At 34.5% G+C, this 20,111-nt stretch overlaps 1 protein-coding gene across 6 annotated transcripts in view; it reads left to right on the top strand.

The window, feature by feature from the left end:
- The window catches only part of CD46 (CD46 molecule), a 34,461-nt gene extending 14,870 nt beyond the window's left edge, over positions 1-19,591 (top strand). Inside the window, exons 6-13 of one of the 6 annotated variants that reach the window (XM_079107898.1) lie at positions 1,610-1,792; positions 2,212-2,256; positions 2,369-2,413; positions 8,725-8,766; positions 10,198-10,233; positions 10,775-10,835; positions 16,573-16,663; positions 18,940-19,591. In XM_079107898.1, the coding sequence (XP_078964024.1) occupies positions 1,610-1,792; positions 2,212-2,256; positions 2,369-2,413; positions 8,725-8,766; positions 10,198-10,233; positions 10,775-10,835; positions 16,573-16,624 (464 nt within the window). In that variant the 3' untranslated portion in view covers positions 16,625-16,663; positions 18,940-19,591. Of the gene's footprint in view, positions 1-1,609; positions 1,793-2,211; positions 2,257-2,368; positions 2,414-4,335; positions 4,384-7,017; positions 8,700-8,724; positions 10,234-10,774; positions 14,777-16,572; positions 16,664-18,939 lie in introns of those variants that run through there. The other 5 variants (XM_079107897.1, XM_079107899.1, XM_079107900.1 and 2 more) reach the window with 5 other exon arrangements.
- The last annotated feature ends 520 nt before the right edge of the window (positions 19,592-20,111 follow it).

The following is a 20,111-nucleotide window of genomic DNA, read 5'->3' as shown; positions in this document are numbered from 1 at the left end:
CCAATATACTAACTTTAAAAAAAAATAACATTAGGAATGAGCACAACAAATGAAGAGATCATTGAACCTGAAGACAGGTCAATAGAAATCCAACATGATTTGAAAAGAAAATCTTAAAGAGAGAGAGAGCCTTGCATACCTGTAGGAGAGCAGTCAAACATACATGTAGTTGGAGTCTCAGAAGAAGAAACAAATGAACAGTGCAGAAAATTATTTGAATAAATGCTGACCAAAAATTAAACAAGTTTGATTCAAAGCAACAACCTCAGTCCAGGAAATACAACGAATCTTGAGTAGGGTAGATAAATCATTAAAATTTACCAAAAAATATAAGTAAACCACAAAAAAAGCAAAAATGCCAATAGTTTGGTAGTTTGGTAAAAGAAAAATCAGCCAATAAGAGGAGGACAATAACAATAATAAAAAAACTATTATGGAAGGGTGGGGACAAGTAAGAATGATGGCTGACTTCTCTTAAACTATTGAGGCTGGAAGACAATGGTGTCTGTTAGGGTACTAAGAAAAATGAAACATTTAACCTTGAATTCTATGTAAAGGGAAGTCTTCCAAAACTGAAGGAGAAATTAGTGAAAACATCTTAAGATAAACCAAAACTGAGACAATCTGTCACTACACAACCTGAAGTTACTCAGGCAAATGGAAATGGTTCCAGGTAGAAATTCAGATCCATAGCCTCTTCTAGCTTAAATAGGTTATACATGACTTGGCCCCATCTGTTGGTCATGTTTATCTTCACAGGATACTCTTTTGCATTCTGCTCAGTCCAGCAATTTTTTTTTTTTCCAAATTCTCACAAACCATTAGTAAACCCTGAAGTCTATCTACTGGGTAATGGTAGATTTTACTTCTTAATAAATAAAGTAGTATGGTAAATACCAAAGTCCACTGGTATGGAGGCTAAGTACTGATTTTAACTTTTGTGTGCTTGTGTATTGATTTACAATGTGAAGTATGTTTCTTTATCTCTGGGTTGGAAAGTAAAAAAAAGATTTAGAAAGATCTGCCCTGATTTCATTGGCCTTTCTATTCTTTGGACATCCCAGTTTGTTTGTGTGTGGATTCTACCTGAGAATTTTCATTTCTCATATCTTTGCATGATTAGCTTTTCAACTTTTAAATTCGCACTCAAATATAACTTCTCAGAAAAATCTTTGACTTTTTCAAAAAGTTTTAATATTGGAATCTGTTTATCTTGAATTATAGTGGTATTTATTTATTTACTTATTTATGGTACTGAGGATTGAACCCAGGAACACTTAACCACTGAGCCATATCCCCAGCCCTTTTTATATTTTATTTTGAGACAGGGTCTCACTAAGTTGCTTAGGGCCTTGCTAAGTTGCTGAGGTTGGTTTTAAACTCACCATCCTCCTGCTTCAGCCTCTCAAGCCTCTGGGATTCAGGCGTGCACCAGGGTGCCTGCCTAAATTTTAAATCTACAAAAATCTTTTTGACTTTCATGTTGCATTCCATTCTTTGTCTCTCTCTTTGTTCCACTGGAAATTGATACTTTGTACTACTTTTTTTTCCCCCTATGTTAAAGCAAATTTCCATTTCCATTAAATTCTGAAGTTTCTCCTCTTTTCAGTGGTCAGATGTCCATTTCCAGAAGTTGAAAATGGAAAACAGTTATCAGGATTTGGAAAGAAATTTTCCTACAAAGCGACAGTTGTGTTTGAATGCATCCAGGGTTTTTACATGAATGGCAGCAACACTGTTGTCTGTTCCAGTGCCAGTACTTGGGATCCCCCATTGCCAACATGTCTCAAAGGTACAAAGGTTCTCTTGTTTCCTTCTTGGTTTTTTGGTTTTTTTTGTTTGTTTGTTTTTTTGCTTTTAAGATTTTATTTCTTTGACATTAAATATCACTGATACAGAAAAAATGGAAAGTAATAATCATAATATTTAACTTCATCTTTTATTCATTTCTATAACAGACGTATAATCTAAAATTTACAGAGAATTCTCCTGTTATGATTGTGTGTTTTGCTAGGGGTTTTTAGTGTGTATGTAGATTACACAGGTATGTAAGTTCTCTTGTTCAATATATTTATGTATAAAAGGCAAATAGCAACAGATTTTCAGAGTAACTTGAAGCTTGGATATTTTTGTCAAGTCAAAAATGAAAGGCCTGTATCATCTAAGAGAGCAATAAGTAGTTGATCCAACTTACATAATTTTGTTTTTCAGTGGTGCCTCCTTCCAGTACAAAACCTCCAACCTTAAGTTATTCAGGTTTAGTAACTTTATTCTTATATATTTTTAAAAATCTTTTAAAATTCCTGGTGAAACTACTAGCAATAACTCTGAAGTGTGTGATCCAATTAACTATTATTTTGTTTTCCAGCATCAACTTCTCCTAGTACAATATCTCCAATTTCCACTGTTTCAGGTTTAGTAATTTCCTACTTATAATTTTCAAAAAATCCTTTAAATTCCTGGTGATTTTTTTCAGATATCCTCTAATTCTCCATAATGGATACTCAAGCATAGTTTTTGACAGCCATTTTCTCTGCTATTCATAGTGTTCAAATATTTGATTTGCCATAGTCTACACATGAACAGCAATGTGAACTTTGGAAACTTTAAATGTGTTTATTCATATGTAAAACGGCTTAGTACCTTCCTTACTGGGTGATAGTAAAGTTTATGTGGGATGCAGGTAAAGACCTTAGCACCGTGCTTGGTATCTAGGAAGCTCTTGAAGTTAACTAACATGACTGAATTTCTTGAATTAATGTTAGTGGAGGTGAAGGTGCATTCCTTCTGTTTTTCATTGTGTGTTTTCTGTGTCATCAACCTTGTTATGTCTTTCTTTTTAAAGGCCATCTGTTGACAGCTTTACCCAGTCTTGCTAGTTCAGGGCTATATTTCATTTCCTGGAATGAAAATGGTTCAGTCTTTCAATCTAGTACATCCTGAAAAGTTTCTGCAAGACCTGAATTTCTACCTCCTCCTCACTCTTCTTACCCACCTGAAGCAATTATTCTTTTTTACTCTTTCCTGGGCAGTTTTATTTGACAACAGGAAATAAATTTAATAGCAACTTCAAAGGTAGGAAAATTCCTTATTTACCAAAATGAAATGGAAGGTTTCTTGCAAGGACTACAGATGACGGTTCTACGGTATAATGGAAGGAATTATCTTCCTGATTTCAGTTATCTTTGACTTCATTTGGGATGGCGGAAGCAGAAGACAGTAGGAATCAGGGGAAGAACATTGGCCAGCCCAGACTATGCACAGGCTCCCACTTCGCTCTAACTCAACTAAGATCATTTCTATGGACTTTATTTCCCCTTTGGTGTATTGAAGATGTTACACTCAAACAAATCTCAATTTCTGGTCCTAATTTATGGATATATTTCCTATATCCTTAATATTTTAAAGGATGGAGGGAAATTATACATGTTACCATAGTAATTAGAATGTCTTTTTCTAATTCCTCTAAGAACCTGGTACCTGGTAGCCTCCTTAAGTACCTTAGTTGAGTGCTGTGGGGTGAGAGGTGTGGTACAGAGAAAGATGGCTTTGTGGTAGATGAATGTATGAACAAAACCAAGATTGCACGTGAAATTTTGTACTTATTAACCCATCTATATTTGCTTACTGTTTTAAGCAGGTATATCTATATCATAGTCTGCCAAGTTTACTGATATACTCTTTTGAAAGAGTTGACTATAAGTATTTCATAAAGGATTTGTAAAACACTGATTTAGCTTAGTGTTTGAGAGACAAGGAAAGCACTGACTATGAGAAAAGGTTTATAAAGAGGAGCAACTACAGGAATCTTTTGTAAAAAATCAAAATTCCTGATGGGAATTTTATCATTTTTATAAAATTTTTTAATCAACTTTTTCATCATTAGCTAAGGAAACTGAATATCAAAAGTATCAACAGCAACATATAATGGCATTAAGATAAATTTAAATGTGCTAAAATTAATAAAAAGTCTGTGAAATACTAAGTAGAAATGATTAAGATGCAAATTGTGTAATAGGATACATTGGGATATTTTTTTAATAAGACAGATATTTATCCAGAACATATTATTTTTACAGTTTATTATTAATTAACTTCTAGAATTTCTACTATAAATTACAAAGCTGTCGTGGGCATTCTTGGGCATACTTCCTGTGTACCTGTGTAAATATGTGTGTAGGTCAATTAAGTTCTCAGATGTAGAATTACAAAATTCAGAAAGTATATGTATTTTTCATTTTAATAATCTTTCTAAAAAATTAAATATCAAAATTAAATTTATAATTTTATATTAATAAGGCTAGTGAATTGATAATCTGAAATTTATTATTCTAGGTCCTAAGCCTACTCATCCCAAGAAACCTTCAGTTCAAAATTATCCAGGTTTGACAATTCTTTAATCCTACTGATAAAGTTAAGAACTTCAAAAATAATACATGAAAAATGATATGTTAATTTGCATTTCTTTAATTATCAATGAGGCTGAATATTTTTGGTCTACATTTTTATTTTCATTTTTATTATTATTATTACTATTATCATTATTATTTTGAGATGGGGTCCCACTGTGTTGCCTAGGCTGTCCTCAAACTCCTGGGCTCAAGTGATCCTCCTACCTCAGCCTCCCAAGTAGCTCAGACTACAGGTTCATGGCACTATGCCCAAAGTTTCACATTTATGTATTCGTGTCCTTTGCCCATTATCCTATTGGATTTCTAAAATATTTGTTGATTTTTGAAAGCTCCTTATAAATTAAAACCCTTTTCATAGGAAGTGAACATTTTTTCCGGATTGGTTTTTGTTTTTATTTGTACTTGTCAGTTTTAAGTTTTTTATGTGGATGGCCTTAGATTTATTTTTGTCACTTTTCACTACATGAGTAGTGTACAGATTTAGGAGTGGTATACTTTTCACAAACATACTTTTGTGAAATTTCAAACATTATAAAAGTATAGAGTAAAGGAATAGTTCTTTCTAGTCCATTGCCCAAATTAATCACTACTTAGAGTTGAGAATTTCTTTTTATCTATTTCTGTATATCAACATCTTTTTATGGGTAGTTATACATGTATTTTGTTTTTATTTTATTCTCTTAAAAAATGACATCATGGTACACATTTTCCTACAACTTGTACTTTATTTTCCATTTTGTGTCTTGGGTTAGGGTTTTATTTAGATTTCTTTCCCTTCTTTCTTATGGTGACTTGAATATATATCATATTTTTTTTTCTAGTCTCCTGTCAGTGGTCATTTATATGTTCTAAAGCTTTACATTAATACGGTAGATAATTAGATGTATTGATCTTTCCCCTTATAGCTGTTTTGTTTCTTATACAAGCTTTAGTCTTGCTGAAATTACATGAAGATTTAACCAGGTAGTGGTGTGTTTTTTTGAGAGGAGGGGGTGCCAGAGATTAAACACCAAGGCACTCGACCACTGAGCCACATCCCCAGCCCTATTTTGTATTTTATTTTATTTTGTAAGATGTTTATCATTTTTTTAAGCATTTGTTTATTTTATATTTTTTTATGTGGTGCTGAGGATAAAACCCAGTGCCTCACACATGTGAGGCAAGTGCTCTACCACTGAGCCACAACCCCAGCCCCCCTATTTTGTATTTTAGAGACAGGGACTCACAGAGTTGCTTGGTGCCTTGCTTTTGCTGAGTCTGGCTTTGACCTCACCATCTTCCTGCCTCTCGAGCTGCTGGGATTACAGGTGTGCGCCACCTGCACCATGTATTTTCACTTCATTTTCTGCATTTAAATCATTGGTACACTTGAAATTCCTGGTGGTATATGGAATGAAATGGGGTTCCTCCCCACCGCCCTCCTCTCCCCATCCAGTAGCTGAGCACCACCGTCTGTTGGATGAGATCTCTTCTCCCCAAATGATCCGGGGTGCTGCTCTTTGTCATACACTGAGTTCAAAGCTATTCTAGCTACCTTTCTTCTCTGAACTCTGCCCATTCCTGTGCCAGAATCATATTTACTATAGTATAATATGTTTTAATATCTGGCAAAACACTTCCATTTCAGAAATTTCCAAACCATGTTAATTTTTCCAAACTGACTCTTTGTTTATTCTTTTAATCATCTTTGGTGTGAAATTCAGTGGCATTAAATACACTGATATTATTGTGCAACCATCACTATCATCCAGATCCAGAACTTTTTCATCATTCTAAACTAAAATTCTTCCCAATAAACTACTCCATTTTCTCCTTCCCCGCAACACCTGATAACCACTATTCTACTTTTTTTGTCTCTGACTTTGCCTATTCTAAATCCATTTCATCTAAGTGGATTCATATAAGATTTGTCCTTTCATATCTTATTTCATTTATTATAATATTTTTAAAGATTTTATTATTACTATTATTATTATTATTATTATTATTACAGTGTTGGGGATTGAACCTGGGTCTTGCAACATGCTAGGCAAGCACTTTACTACTGAGCTACATCCCCAGCCTAGTTTCCTCTATGTTGTATCATGTGTCATTCCTTTTATTCCTCTATTCCTTTTTATGGCTGAATGATATTCCATTATATGTACATACCACATTTTATTTAGTCCTTCATCTGTTGATGGATATTTGGATTATTTCCACCTTTTGTCTATTCTGAAGAATGCTGTTTTAAACATGCTGTTTGTACACATATCTGTTCAAAGACTCAGTTTTCATTCTTCTCATTATATACCTAGAAGTAGAATAGCTGGGTCATAGGGTAATTGTTTTATTTTTTGAGCTTCTGCTGTCTTGTCTTCCACAGTGGCTGCACTATTTTACATTCTTACCAGCTGTGCACAAAGGTTCCAGTTTTTCCACATCTTCACCAACACTTGTTATATTGGATTGCCTTTTTGTTTATTTTGTAACAGCCATCTGCCTTAGTCAGTTTTGTACTGCTATGACAGTATCACAGATGGGGTGATTTATAATGAGCAGAAATGTCTTTCTCCCAGTTCTGGGGGCTGGGGAATCTCACTTGAATGTGATTACACTTGGCAAGGGCCTTCTTGCTGCATCATGACCTGGAGGAAGACATCACATGGCAGATGACGTCACATGGCAGAAAGGTGCCGAAAGGGCCTGGGAGGAAGAGAGCACAAACAAGAGGGGCAGACCCACTCCTGTGATCACAAACCTACCTCCAAGATGGCGGCACTGGCACACTCTCTTGTGCCCTCCTGATCTAAAGGTCTCTTTACAGTCAATGCCACCTCCACCTCCCAACATTGTTCCATTGGCAATTAAATTTCAACATGTTTTTTAGAGAAGCCAGACATTAAAACTACAGCACCACGCTACTAAATGTGAAGTCAAAACTCATTAGAGTGTTTATGTGCATTTCCCTAATAATTAGTGATGTGTCCAACATCTTTTCATGGACTTATTGGTCATGTGGATATCTTCTTTGGAGAAATAGCTATTCAAGTCCTGGGCCCATTTTCAAATAGGGTTTGCTGTTTTGAAGTTTTGGGATACTTTATATGTTCTGAATATTAATCTCTTATCAAATATATGATCTGAAATGATTCTCAGTCTGTGGGTTGCCTTTCCACTCTGTTAGTGTCCTTTGTTACACAAATTCTTAATTTTGATGAAGTTCAGTTTATCTATTTTGCTGCTATTGTTGCCTAAACTTTTAGTGTCACATCTAAGAAATCATGGCAGATCCAATATCATGAAGTGTTTTCTCTATATTTTCTTCTAAAAGTTTTAGAGTATTAGATCTTTCAGTTAGGTATGTGATCCATTTTGAGTTAATAAACATAGTAAGACTTCAACTTCATTATTTTCCCAGTGAATATCCCAATTTCCCAGCACCATTTGTTGAAGGGAGTATAATCTTAAACAAGTATGATTGCTCTTGGCACTTTTGTTGAAAATCATTTGTCTGGATATGCTGGTGTTGATCTTTGGGCTCTCCAGTCTATTCTATTGGTCTGTCTTTATGCCAGGTTTTATTCCAATACTGCTTTATTATAGTTTTGAAATCAAGAAGTGCAAGTGGCTCTCAACTTTGCTCTTCTTTTTCAGAATAGTGGTGGCTATTTGGGGTCCCTTGAAATTTCTCATTACATGAATAGAAGTAGCAAGCATGGGGACCACTTGTTCTTGATCTCAGAGGAAAAGTTTTCAGTCCTCATCACTGATATTATATTAACTGTGGGTTGTTCATGTATAGTCTCTATTGTGCTAAGGAAGTTTCTTTCTATTCCAGATTAACTTCAAAAGCATTTACCAAGCCTTATTTTATCTTTAACTTTAATGAATCACGTTGAATTCACAGACTAATTTTGAGAATATACTAAAAATAAATTTGTTTGCTGTACCACACACACTTAGTATTATCACAGGGAATGTTAGTGTACAGTAAGAAGAAAGCTATATTGAATATATATTTATAGAATTTTATGATACTTTTAAAAATATTTGTTTATTATATGATGTAGAGAATTGAACTCAGTACCTCACACATGCTAGGTAAACACTTTACCACTGACCTACACACAACCCCAAGCCCAAATTTTATGACATTTTAAAGAAGAAGAAGTAATATGGTTTATAAGGAAAATGAAATTTTAAAGGTTTTGTACAAAAGTGGAAAAAAATCAACGAATGAATTTAAAGGATTTTAAGCTTTACTTATTCTTTTATTTTCTTCTTTTTTAACTTTATTTTACTTAATCTATTTTTCTTCTTTTTTTCCTAGGATATCCCAATCCCACTGAAGGACTATTTGATGATGAATTTGGTTATTATTTTGATTATTAATAACCCTTCATTATGAGACCTTATGGATTATATGGAAATATGATAGTCTCCAGTTATCTCCACTTAAGGAAGAAAAGTCTTAAATTATTAGTGATAATTGACATTTATGGTTACTTTGTGCAGGTCACAATGCAAAAATAAGTAGTAGTATGTTAGAAACATGTAGGTAAGTAGAGTTTTATAGGGGTGCCTCAGTATAGGAATGCTAATAGGGTAAGGTAACTTTTATAAATGCTCTTGTTATGTGTAGGTTAAGATATGTAAAACACAACTTGCTTTCCACATGATAGTGCTATTTTGTGATGGCAGTTTGTCAATAAATTCTCTTCCTATTCATATCCCATGTACACAAACCTTAAAGCACTCTGTTACGTTAATTTTTTTCTGTTAACAGACTGGTTTAATACACTTGATGATGTAGTCTTACAGACCACATAATATATATTAAACAAATAAAGTAGAGTCATGACAGTTAAATTGCAGGGATATAAAAGATTTCTTGAGTAAAACAAGACAAAAATCTATTTATTAGACTAGTTGAGTAATTGTTAATCCTTTAATAAAATTCACCCCAGGCTTAGTTTTTAAGTTCTACTGTCTGTCTCAGTGTCCATGAGAGACTGTTCTGGAACCTTCCGTCTCCCCTTGCAGATAACTTTAAAGTTATAAAACAATGTACTATCTTACATACAACCTGGCGCATCCTCCCATATGCCACAAGTCATCTCTGAATTACTTATAATAATAATATAGTGTAAATGCCACTGAACAGATCACTGTATTTTTTCCAAATGTTTTTGATCTGCAGTTGGTTGAATCCACAGATTCAGAACCTGTGGATAGAGTTCTGACTATAGAGTTGCCCCTCAACATACAGTGCAATTACATCCTGATAAACCCATTGTAAATTGAAAATATCCTAAGTTTAAAATGCTTTTAATGCACCTAACCTACCCAACATAGTACTCATAGTGGGGTACTGGTTGTGTACCCTCAGGGGGGCATGACTAGCTGGGCGCTTTGGCTCAGGATTGTGGCCCAGTGTCTTGAGATAGTATAGTACATCATATTGCTAATCCAGGAAAGGATCACATTCAGTGTTTTTCCTCTAATGTAGTTAATGCTAATTATTCTAATAATGTTTACCTGATATGGTAACTACAGAACAAAACGCTGAAAAGCGAGGTTTTATTAGAAGTTTCACAAGTTGGACCCACCACCTGGAAAGTGGTTTAGAAAAGTTTTGCGATCAAAATGACTTGAATGGCAGTTGTGCTAAAACTAGGTAGATTAAAAAAAAAAAAAAAAGTTTTTCTCTAGCATTTAGATGATCTGAGCTAAATAAAAATGTAACTGCCATCTGGAGACCCATATATGTTCAACATCTTTTTTTTTTTTTTTTCTGTCTTAGCTAAATGGATCATTGTGCTGATTGTTCTTATTTCACGTAAGTATCCCGAATTTTGACACCGTGTAAATCAAATTATCAGAGTTCATTTTAAAGTAGTTTTTCAGTTTCTATAGTTTTTAAAACTTGAAATTAAGTTAATCCACCTAGAAAAACCTGACATTTTAATGATGTCCTACCTTTTGTTAGTGATTTTTATATTGTGTCATGTTTAATGTATCTACTTAGAAACAAACCCTAAGTATTATGTGCTTCTTTACAATGATGTAATGAGTTTGCTTTTCAAATATGCTTTTTTTTAATTGGTTCTTTTTAGATATATATGACAGTAGAGTATATTTTGATAATTCTCTAAATTAAGCTAGGATCCTTCCCTGACTTTCTGTGGACCATGTGGGTGGTTCCAGGGAACTGGATTTAGATAATGAAGAGCTTAAATGAAATATAAATATGTAGGTGCTTAAATAGAGTACCATTTTCTGAACACTGAAATATAATCAGTATTTGTTTCTTTTGCTTAAATTTTGATCCTTGGTAATGAGTTTTCAGTTGCATGTTATTTATTTCCTGCTTCTTGTAGTTGTTGGAGTTGCTATCATTTTCCTCTGGCTGTACAGATATTTTCAACGCAGGAAGAAGGGGTAAATAAAAGCATGTGTCTTCTTACTTATTAATCCTTCTTATCCCTAGCATCCTTTGTGGGATTTAGGTTTGTACTCTGTATTGCATGACATCTTTTTAAAAGCGTTTGGTGTGTCCTACAATTTGCATTTCTTTGCTAAAAATATTTTCAGCTACTTTTACCATCATTGCAACATGAGAAATCTATGCAGAATTGTTTCAGCAGCTATTGTGGCTATAAGAAAAGTTTCTGTGGGATTTGTGGTTTAAGCTTCTTAGTGAATCATGGTCCATTATGAGGCCTTCCCTACCCTAGGTATACCCTGTTTCCTAAATTGGACAAGTGGCCACAATTAAAAGTATTTCACTATGGATACTTTTGACAGTTATATTCACTGGAATTTTTACCATGAAAATTTCCATTTTTTCCAGCTGTTGTCTGGAACAATAGCTTGTTGTAAGAAGGTTATGTAGGTGTCTCATTCAAATGCCCAATTTGATTTCATTTAGAGTTGCTATTTATAAATGTTAAACTGGAGAATTAAAAACAACACTTTTAAATTTCTCTTTTATTTCCTCTTGATTTATTACATTGCAGTATAATGAAGGGGTTAAACTTATAAGTTGCTGACAGTTAAGATTTGCAGGGCACCTCCGTTAACTTATGTCTGTTTTTCTCTATAAAAATAATAGGGGCTAAGAATAGAAAAAAGTGTACGAATACATATCTTTTAAGGAAAATAGGGTATTTAAGTATCAAACAAATTTTAATGAACAAACGATTCAGAACAAATCCTGGAACATAGACCAAGATTAGGTGCTTTGGAATTTCTGAAAGATAGTATGTGTTTTTTTCTCCCTATAGCTTTAAAAATAGCTTTGAAATCAAATCTAATAATTTTAAGTCTTCTGGTGCTCCTGATTTTATAGTTTCCTTTCATATTAATCATCTGATTTGGGCTTTGTAATAAAAACATATTCTTCACTTATTAAAAGATCAGAAAATTTTCATATTACTTGGTCAATTTTTTAAAATACCCACAATTCCATCATTTAAATCTTAAGTCTTGTATTTATAGAACACATGATATCCATGTGATTTCTAACAGTTGTATATTTTTTAATTACCTATATTACAACAGTATAAGTTGAAAATAGTATTGGTGGAATCATTTTGTTTATTTGTTCTAATTAGTTATACATGACAGTATAATGCATTTTGACACATCATACATAAATGGATTATAACTTCTCACTCTTCTAGTTGTACATGATGTAGAGTTACACTGGTCGTGTAGTCATATATGCACATAGGGTAATAATGTCTGATTCATTCTACTATCATTCCTACCCCTGTACCCCTTTCCCTCTCTTCATTCCCCTCTTCTAGTCCAAAGTATGTCTGTTCTTCCCTAGTCCCTCCCCTTGTGAATTAGCATCTGCATATCAGAGAGAACATTAGGCTGTTGGTTCTTTGGGTCTGGCTTATTTCACTTAGCATGATATTCTCCAGTTCCATCTATTTACCCGCAAACACCATAATTTCATTCTTCTTTGAGGCTGAGAAATATTCCATTGTGTATATATACCACAATTAGTGAAATCATTTTCAGTCTTAAAGATTTGTATAGAAATAACCTCTAAGCTCAACAAAATATCTTTCTGTTCCTCATTTCCCTTTTTTGTTTAAAACATCACTCTATCTGATAAAGTTCCCTAGGAGTATTAATCAAATTCTCTCTAGCTATCATTTAAGAGATCTTTTAAAAGTTGCACAATTATCTGATCATTGTACTCAAAAATTAAAGGGTTAATAGCAGTAGTGATTTGAGATTCCAAAATTAGCTTTGTGCTGGGGATGTAGCTCAGTGGTGGAACTCTTGCCTAGCATGTACAAAGACCCTGGGTTCTAATCCTAGCATTGCCAAAAAAAAATTAGTTTTGTGATTTTTTTAAAAGTCCATAAATTATAGCATACTCAACAAAAAAATTGCAATATTAAATTTTAAAATATTTTGGGAATATATTTTATCTTTAATGCAACAAAATTAATTCTATATACAGTTATGAGCTCAGAAAAAAGAGTTCAAAGAATGATGTGGAAGGGGTAATTATTGCTTTTGATTTAAAATATGAACTGTATGGGAATCTCTTAGGATATACTTTGCCTTCTTATGACAGAAAAATAGATATTCAGTATAACATGTAGTAGTTGAATCAAAAGTTAGGTTCTTTGTCATGCTTAGCATGCACAGGGTCCTAGCTTGACTTCAGCAGCAAAAAAAAAAAAAAAAAAAAAAAAAAAAAAAAAAAAAAAAAAATTAGATTCTCTTAATGGATCCTTTGGCTTTAAAACCCTGAAGTCCTGTCTAATTCTTCAAGTTTTATATTATTCTAATAGCTGAAGTTATTTTACCTAGCGGGTGATATGTCTGTCTTTCTTAAAGTCTAGAGTAGTGCCTCTCTAACTTTATGTGCACATGAATCACCTGGAGACCTGTCAAAATTCAGCTGCCGTTGGCTGGGTCTGCGTGAAGCCTGAGATGCTACGTTTGTAATGAGCTCCCTAGGGCCTAGACTACACTTTTGAATAACTTGACTGTAGACTATTACTATTTCAGATGGGCCCATGTTGTTAAAGTTTGAAAAAACAATGTCAAGTTTATTGCTAAATTTTTCTGATAAAATTTAAAATCACTGAATATTTTTTAAGACTTCTCATCTCCATGTATTTTTTTTTTTTTTAAGGTGTGGGGTCATACTTTCTTTATTGTACTTTAAAAATGATTTCCATTATTTTTTGCACTATTTAGTGTCTTTCCAAATTGACTATCATTTACTCTGAAAAAACAGAAATACACTCAGTTTCTCCTATAATCTTGATAATCAACAGAGAAGACATCAGTGACCAACCCCTCCCCCGCCCTCCCAAACACCAAGCAATCAATCAGTTCTGGGACAGACACTAGCTGGGTACCCTCTCATTGAACTTGGATGCTACAGGTTGAGGGTCAGTCCCCAAGACCCCATTTACAGATGCCACCTGTAAGCCCCAGATTGCTTTTATCTGAGCTTCTGAGCCACAGGCTATAAATCGGTTCCCATTACCCCCTTCTCAATTTGCTAGGGTGACTCACAGGACTTGGAAATGTATTTATTGATTATAAAGGATGCCAGTGAAAATCAGAGGAAAAAAATGCTTAGTGTGCAAAGGGCACGGAACTGCTGTGCCTTCTCTGAGTGAACCACCTTGAAGGCACCTCCACATCTTCAGCTGTCTGGGATCTCTGAACTCAGTCCTTTCTGATTTTGGTGAAGCCATTACCTGGGCATGATTAATTATTTCATTGGCTACTGGTGATCAATTTAACCTTCAGTCCCTCTTCCCTTCCCAGAGGTTGGAGGTTGGGGAGTGGACCTGAAAAATCCCAGCGCTCTGATCCTGTGTTGGTCTTTCTTGTGGCCAACCCCCCCTCCTGAAGGACCAGCCATCCATCCGTCAACTCACTAGCATACAAAAAGATAGCACTTTGAAGATACAAAGGATCTTAAGAGTTGTATGCCAGGAAAGAGTGACAAAGACCAAATGTATACGTCCCAATATCATATTGCCCTGGAAACTTCTTACACAGGACTCTAAAATGTAGCAAGTTACTTCTCTATTTCCAAGGGTAAATGGAAGCAGGGTAAAGGCACAGATAATCTTGAATTGCTGTAAAATTTTATGTAAACTGCTGTTCATGATGATTTGGGAACACAGTTACCCCTTCTGCAGCCTTTATCTCAAAGTACAAAAATTCGTATAGTCATTTTAAAGAGCATCCAACATCATTTAAATTATTTGATGAAAAATGACCAAAAGGTCCAATTATTTTGCTGCATTTTTCTGTTTCTTAGTTCTCAGCCATTGTTCTGAAACCCCATGCACGTGCTGCTTCCTTTTCCCTTCCAGTTTTTTTTTTTAACTAATTCTAGCACTTTCTAGTCTCAGAAATCACAGCCTTGCCCTGTCTCGCTTCTGCTTGAGTCTGATCTTGTTAAATCTGCATGGTTCTGAACCACAGATGCCTTTTGCTGGAATAAACGTTTTCACTTACTGGTGAAATATTTTTCATAAATGCATGATTTTCTGTACTTAAATCATCCTTGGATAAGTAAGAGTTGAAGTTCATGAGAATTATTTGTATAATTCCTATTTTTTAATACTGTGACAGATTGGTTTTCTTTTCCATTAATGACTTATATGGTTTAGTATGACTTAAACATACTTTTGATGTGTTGTATTCATAATTTTTTATATTTTTAAAAATATTTTTTAGATGTGATAGACCTTTTATTCTTTATGTACAATGCTGAGAATTGAACCCAGTGCCTCACATGTGCTAGGCAAGTGCTCTACCACTGAGCCACAACCCCAGTCCCCATGATGTTGTATTCATATTAACTGACTCAAATACTTTGTCATTTTTAAGCTGTCTGAAATATACAATTCCTCTTTTAAAATGGACATTATGTACTAAGAGAATTTTGCTTTGACATAGGCTTAAATAGCTACGTTCCCCTCATACTTTCTTTAGTCTGTCATTGCCTCTACCTTCTCAGGCAGCTGTGAACTTAAAAGGGACTTTTTGATCTCAGTGTGAAATAATCAACAGAACCAATTCATTTCTAGTGCAGGGAAGGAAAGACTGTCCTTTTACAGAAACCAAAATATTTTACCTAATTTTGTAAATGAAATACTCATTAAGCACAGGCAGCTTAAAAATTAAGCCCAGATAGCTGGGGGTGTGTAATGACTTGGGGCAAAAAGCTAGAGTAAAATAAAGGTAAACATTTTTTTCTAGTTGGCTCTCAAATTTCTGAGCATTCAACAAACCTTGCTAAAATTTTTGATCCAAAAAATAATACATAACAAGAGGTTTTGTGTGTGTGTGTGTGTGTGTGTGTGTGTGTTGGCCAGGCATGTTGGAGCATGCCTATAATCCTAGCAGCTCAAGAGGCTGAGGCAGGAGGATTGCACGTTCAAAGCCAGCCTCTACAACTTAGCAAGGCCCACAGCAACTCAGTGAGACCCTGTCTCTAAATAAAATATGAAAATAAGGGCTAAGGATGTGGCTTAGTGGTTAAGCACCCTGGGTTCAATCCTTAGTTCCAAAAGCTAGAGAGAGAAAGAGGGAGAGAGAGAGAGAGAGAGAGATTGTATAATTAGAGCCACACCATAAACTTGAGAAGTCATTTAATAAGTTTTACAAAGATCTTCCCTCAAGTTGAAAAAAATGTGCCATAAGAAGAAAAGATGCAAAAAGTTGAGGTGCATCAAAATGCATGACCTGTCATGAAGTTGACCTGCAAGACAGTGGACATGTATTGAATACAGATATCTTGTATTCCCTCAAAATCTAGGGGACTGTTTTGAGAGACCATGGAAATATTTTTCCTCATATGATGTTATTCTTTCAAAGAATTTTTACATTATTGGTTTTGTGCAAAAATGGTTTTAAAGGTAAATATATTGAACAGAAATTGAGAGTCTGGTCATCTGCAGGAAGATATGCAAGTCTTCAAAGTTAAAGTAGCTACTTGCACAAAATTCACATCAAGTTCCTGAGAATCAGAAATCCTTAATTTTTGAACCTAATGCTCCACGTTACTTCCATTCTCTCTGTCTTTGATTTTTATCACATATTGGCACTACTCTTGCTTCTTTTTGGTTGGATGTCACTATTTTATTCAGCCCTTTTCCCTTCCTCTGTTCAGCACATACCTAACTGATGAGAGCCACAGAGAAGTACAATTTACTTCTCTCTGAGAAGAGGAGATAGAGAAAGGTTACTTTTATTAGTAAAAGGTATCTATCTGTTTTTCGTTGTTTCTTTGCAATGATGTCCTTTGTTTTGAAAAATATTCAGTGGATATTTAGATGTCAATAACCTGAGTGATGTTGGCAGTAAATTTCAAAGAGGAAACTTAGAATCCTTGCTAACTTATTAAGGTTTTCTCATTCCATTCTTTTTTAAATTTAACATAATGTGTACTGACAAGATTTTGCTTTGAAGTAGGCTTAAGTAGTTATGTTCTCTCTTGCTTTCCTAAGCTTATGTAGCCTCTTCCACCTTCTAGAGTAGCTGTGAAGCCAAAAAGAGGGGCATTTTATAATTAGTAGGAAAGAATTAGTAGAACCAATTCATTTTAAGTGCAAGGAAGGAAAAAAAAAGCCTTTTACAGAAAAAAAAAAAGATATTTTACTTAATTTTTAAAATGCTTTCAATTCCAACTTACAAATAACTCTGTATAAAGGCATGTTTCCATTTTTAATATTTGACGTATTAAATAAAAACAAATCCTCAGATTTTAAAAAGTGAATTGCTCTGCCATAAACGCTTTGACTTCAACCATCTTTTGTCTTTGAAATGAAACGAACTTAAAGTGTCCCTCTATTTGTGCTAAACTGTGTGTCAACATGGCTGGGAATATAGGGAGCATGGATTCCGCCTTTTCTGAGGTCCTACCCTAGTTTATAATCAAGTTTGGAAGAACAGGATCTACAAAGGCCAATGGGAAGGACAATTTTGTTGTAAAAGCAAAGTTGTCTTTGATCACAGGTCAAAGGGAAAGACAAAACATACCAATTGGAATTGACAGTTTGGACCATCTTAGTCCTGTATACATCCTTTATCTCATGGGACAGTTTTGAAGCTAATGCCCACCAGAAAGGTGGTTTTCAAGCTCTGAGCTTCAGGGTGTCTGTAAACATTTGAAGATAACTTAATGAATGCTGCAGTTAATATAAAATAACGGTAATTAGTAAATTCAGTTTCAAGTTCTCATTATCTTCAAAATATCTTTGTTGATTTGCCAAATGAATATTTCTTTAAGTTTATGTTAATGCCTTTTATCTTTCTCAAATATTGAATTTGTTTTTCTAATTCCATTTAAAGAAAAATATTCTACCACTACAGGAAAAATGGTTATTGACTTTGAGAAAGTGTAGCAGTTAAGAGAATTGAGTGACTGGTATTTCAAACTATTAAGTCAGTCACTTGTCACAGCAGTCCTTTGTAAAATCCTGTGAATAGAGTTATGTGACCAGAGCAGGTTGCAGTAATGGCCTCCCTCACAAGAGAAATATTAAGGTATCCGAAATTAACATGGTTAGCTATTACCATGGGTAGGCATCTCTGAAGGGTTTGCTGTGGCATACATAGTCGTAAAGAGCTGGCTGATCCAAATTTAGTTTTAGACCTTCTGTTATGGTCAGTTTCCTAAGGCAGGTCCTGATTATCACTACACTGTCCAATTCAAGTTAATAGCCTCATATGGCTATTGAGGACTTAGAAGTATTAGCCCAGGTAAGGTATGCTAAAAGTGTAGAACACACATTGGATTTCAAAGACATAGTACCAAAAAAGGTGAGATATGTGTCAAAATATATTCACAATATTTTGCTTTTATTGTGTTACATTCAATGTTAATTTTGCCTGTCCTATACTTTTTAATGTGGTTTCTAGAAAATTTTAAATTACATGTGTGACTGGCATTTTATTTCTTTGGATGGTATTCAGATCAGACACAGATCTTGCAAAAATGTCTTGTGTTACAAGGTCTGATGTAAACTTTGTTTGGGAGAATGTATGACCTGGCAGGATAACTGAGGCATATCTGCACTTGAACACTGCTAAAGTCACCACCTTGAAAAAACTTTCATCTCAGAGCCTCAGATTCAGAATTGTGATATTAGGGAAGCACATGTTTCTCTCCAGTGTTTCCCATTGGCCCTAAATGAAAATGAGAAAATTATTTACTAAGTACTTCGTGTGTTACTGCTCTATTTCTTGTTTTGGAGGAAATAAATACAAAGATAGAAATGGTTTAAGAATGAAACTGACTGAACATTAAAATTATTAAAGTCAATCATGTATTTTCTAATTTAAGGACTCTTAATATTATGAACTTTTTTTTAATTGTCCATTTTCAGGTTGGGGAGGTAGCTCAGTGGTAGAGCATACTTAAAGCTCTGGATTTGATCCTCACAACCACCACACACACAAAAAAAATTTTCTAAATAGACTTCAGGAATTTAATTTCTGTATTTAATTGTACTGCTCTTTACACCTTGCCTTGTAGGAAAGCAGATATTAGAGCTCAATACAACACTTACCAGAAAAGGTCGACCACTCCAGCAGAGCAAACCGCATGATTTCCACAACCCTGTCTCTCCGTTTATCTTTTAGTTCTACTAAGAGCTTCTGATCTGCAGTAGTTACTCTGTTTTCCCTGTCGTGGTTGCAGTGTTGAGTTATACTGTTCACATTTTAATGTGGCTTGAATGTAGTCACCCTTTGTTCTTACATGTATGAACTGGGGTCTGAACACAGTTCCTGCTTTCCCCTAACATCTGGACTTAGGGGCAGGTCAACACAGTATCCCCGACAGTCTTAAGATGGGGAAATGATTTGTTTTGTAAAATGTGAAAATATAGCTCACAGTGAAATTACATTGCATTTTTTTAAAAAGTGATTTTGAAAGCTTCTTAATGTTAACTCTTAAGATTCCATCTTTGTACAACTCTAAAATGTTATTTTGTATATTGTTCATTGTAAAAAGCCTTCACAAATAGGTGTATACTCCTTATCCATTAAAAACCAGAACACTGATCATTGGGAATATTGACAAGTTTGACCTCCTTAACTAAGACTATTATTGGAAAATTATCTAAAAGTTAATAGGATAAACTTTTTGGTAATTTCTTTGATTTAAAGAAGGTAGAAACTTCATGTATTTTTTATCTTTTATTTGTGGCAACATCACTAAACCAGTCTAGGAAACAAGTAAGCTATCAAAATCAGTTGCATACTTGTGTGAAAAGTTAGTTGCTTTTTACACCATAAGAATGCCGGTTCATAGTAAAGTTGATGCTGTGGCCTTCTGCTTTCCTTGAAGAGTTCCATCCGCTGAGTAACTCAAAGTCATTGCTATGGGAGGCTTTCTTTCCCTACTTAGGTCTTACTTTTAAAATGCCACTTAAAAGTAGGTCATTTTGAGCCAGGTGTGGTGGCACATGCCTATAATCCCAGTGGCTCGGGAGGCTGAGGCAGAAGGATTTTGAGTTCAAAGCCAGCCTCAGCAATTTAAGCAAGACCCTAAGCAACTCAGTGTGACCCTGTCTCTAAATATAAAAACGGGCTGGGAATGTGCCCCTGGGTTCAGTCCCCAGTACCACAAAATAATTATGTAAAAAAAAAAAAAAAAAAAAAGGTCATTTTTGGCTGGACACAGTGGTGCATGCCTGTAATTCC

The sequence above is a fragment of the Sciurus vulgaris genome, assembly GCF_902686455.1.
Source record: "Sciurus vulgaris genome assembly, chromosome: 12".
Taxonomy (NCBI): Eukaryota; Metazoa; Chordata; class Mammalia; order Rodentia; family Sciuridae; genus Sciurus; species Sciurus vulgaris.
This window is presented reverse-complemented; position numbering and strand designations above follow the sequence as displayed.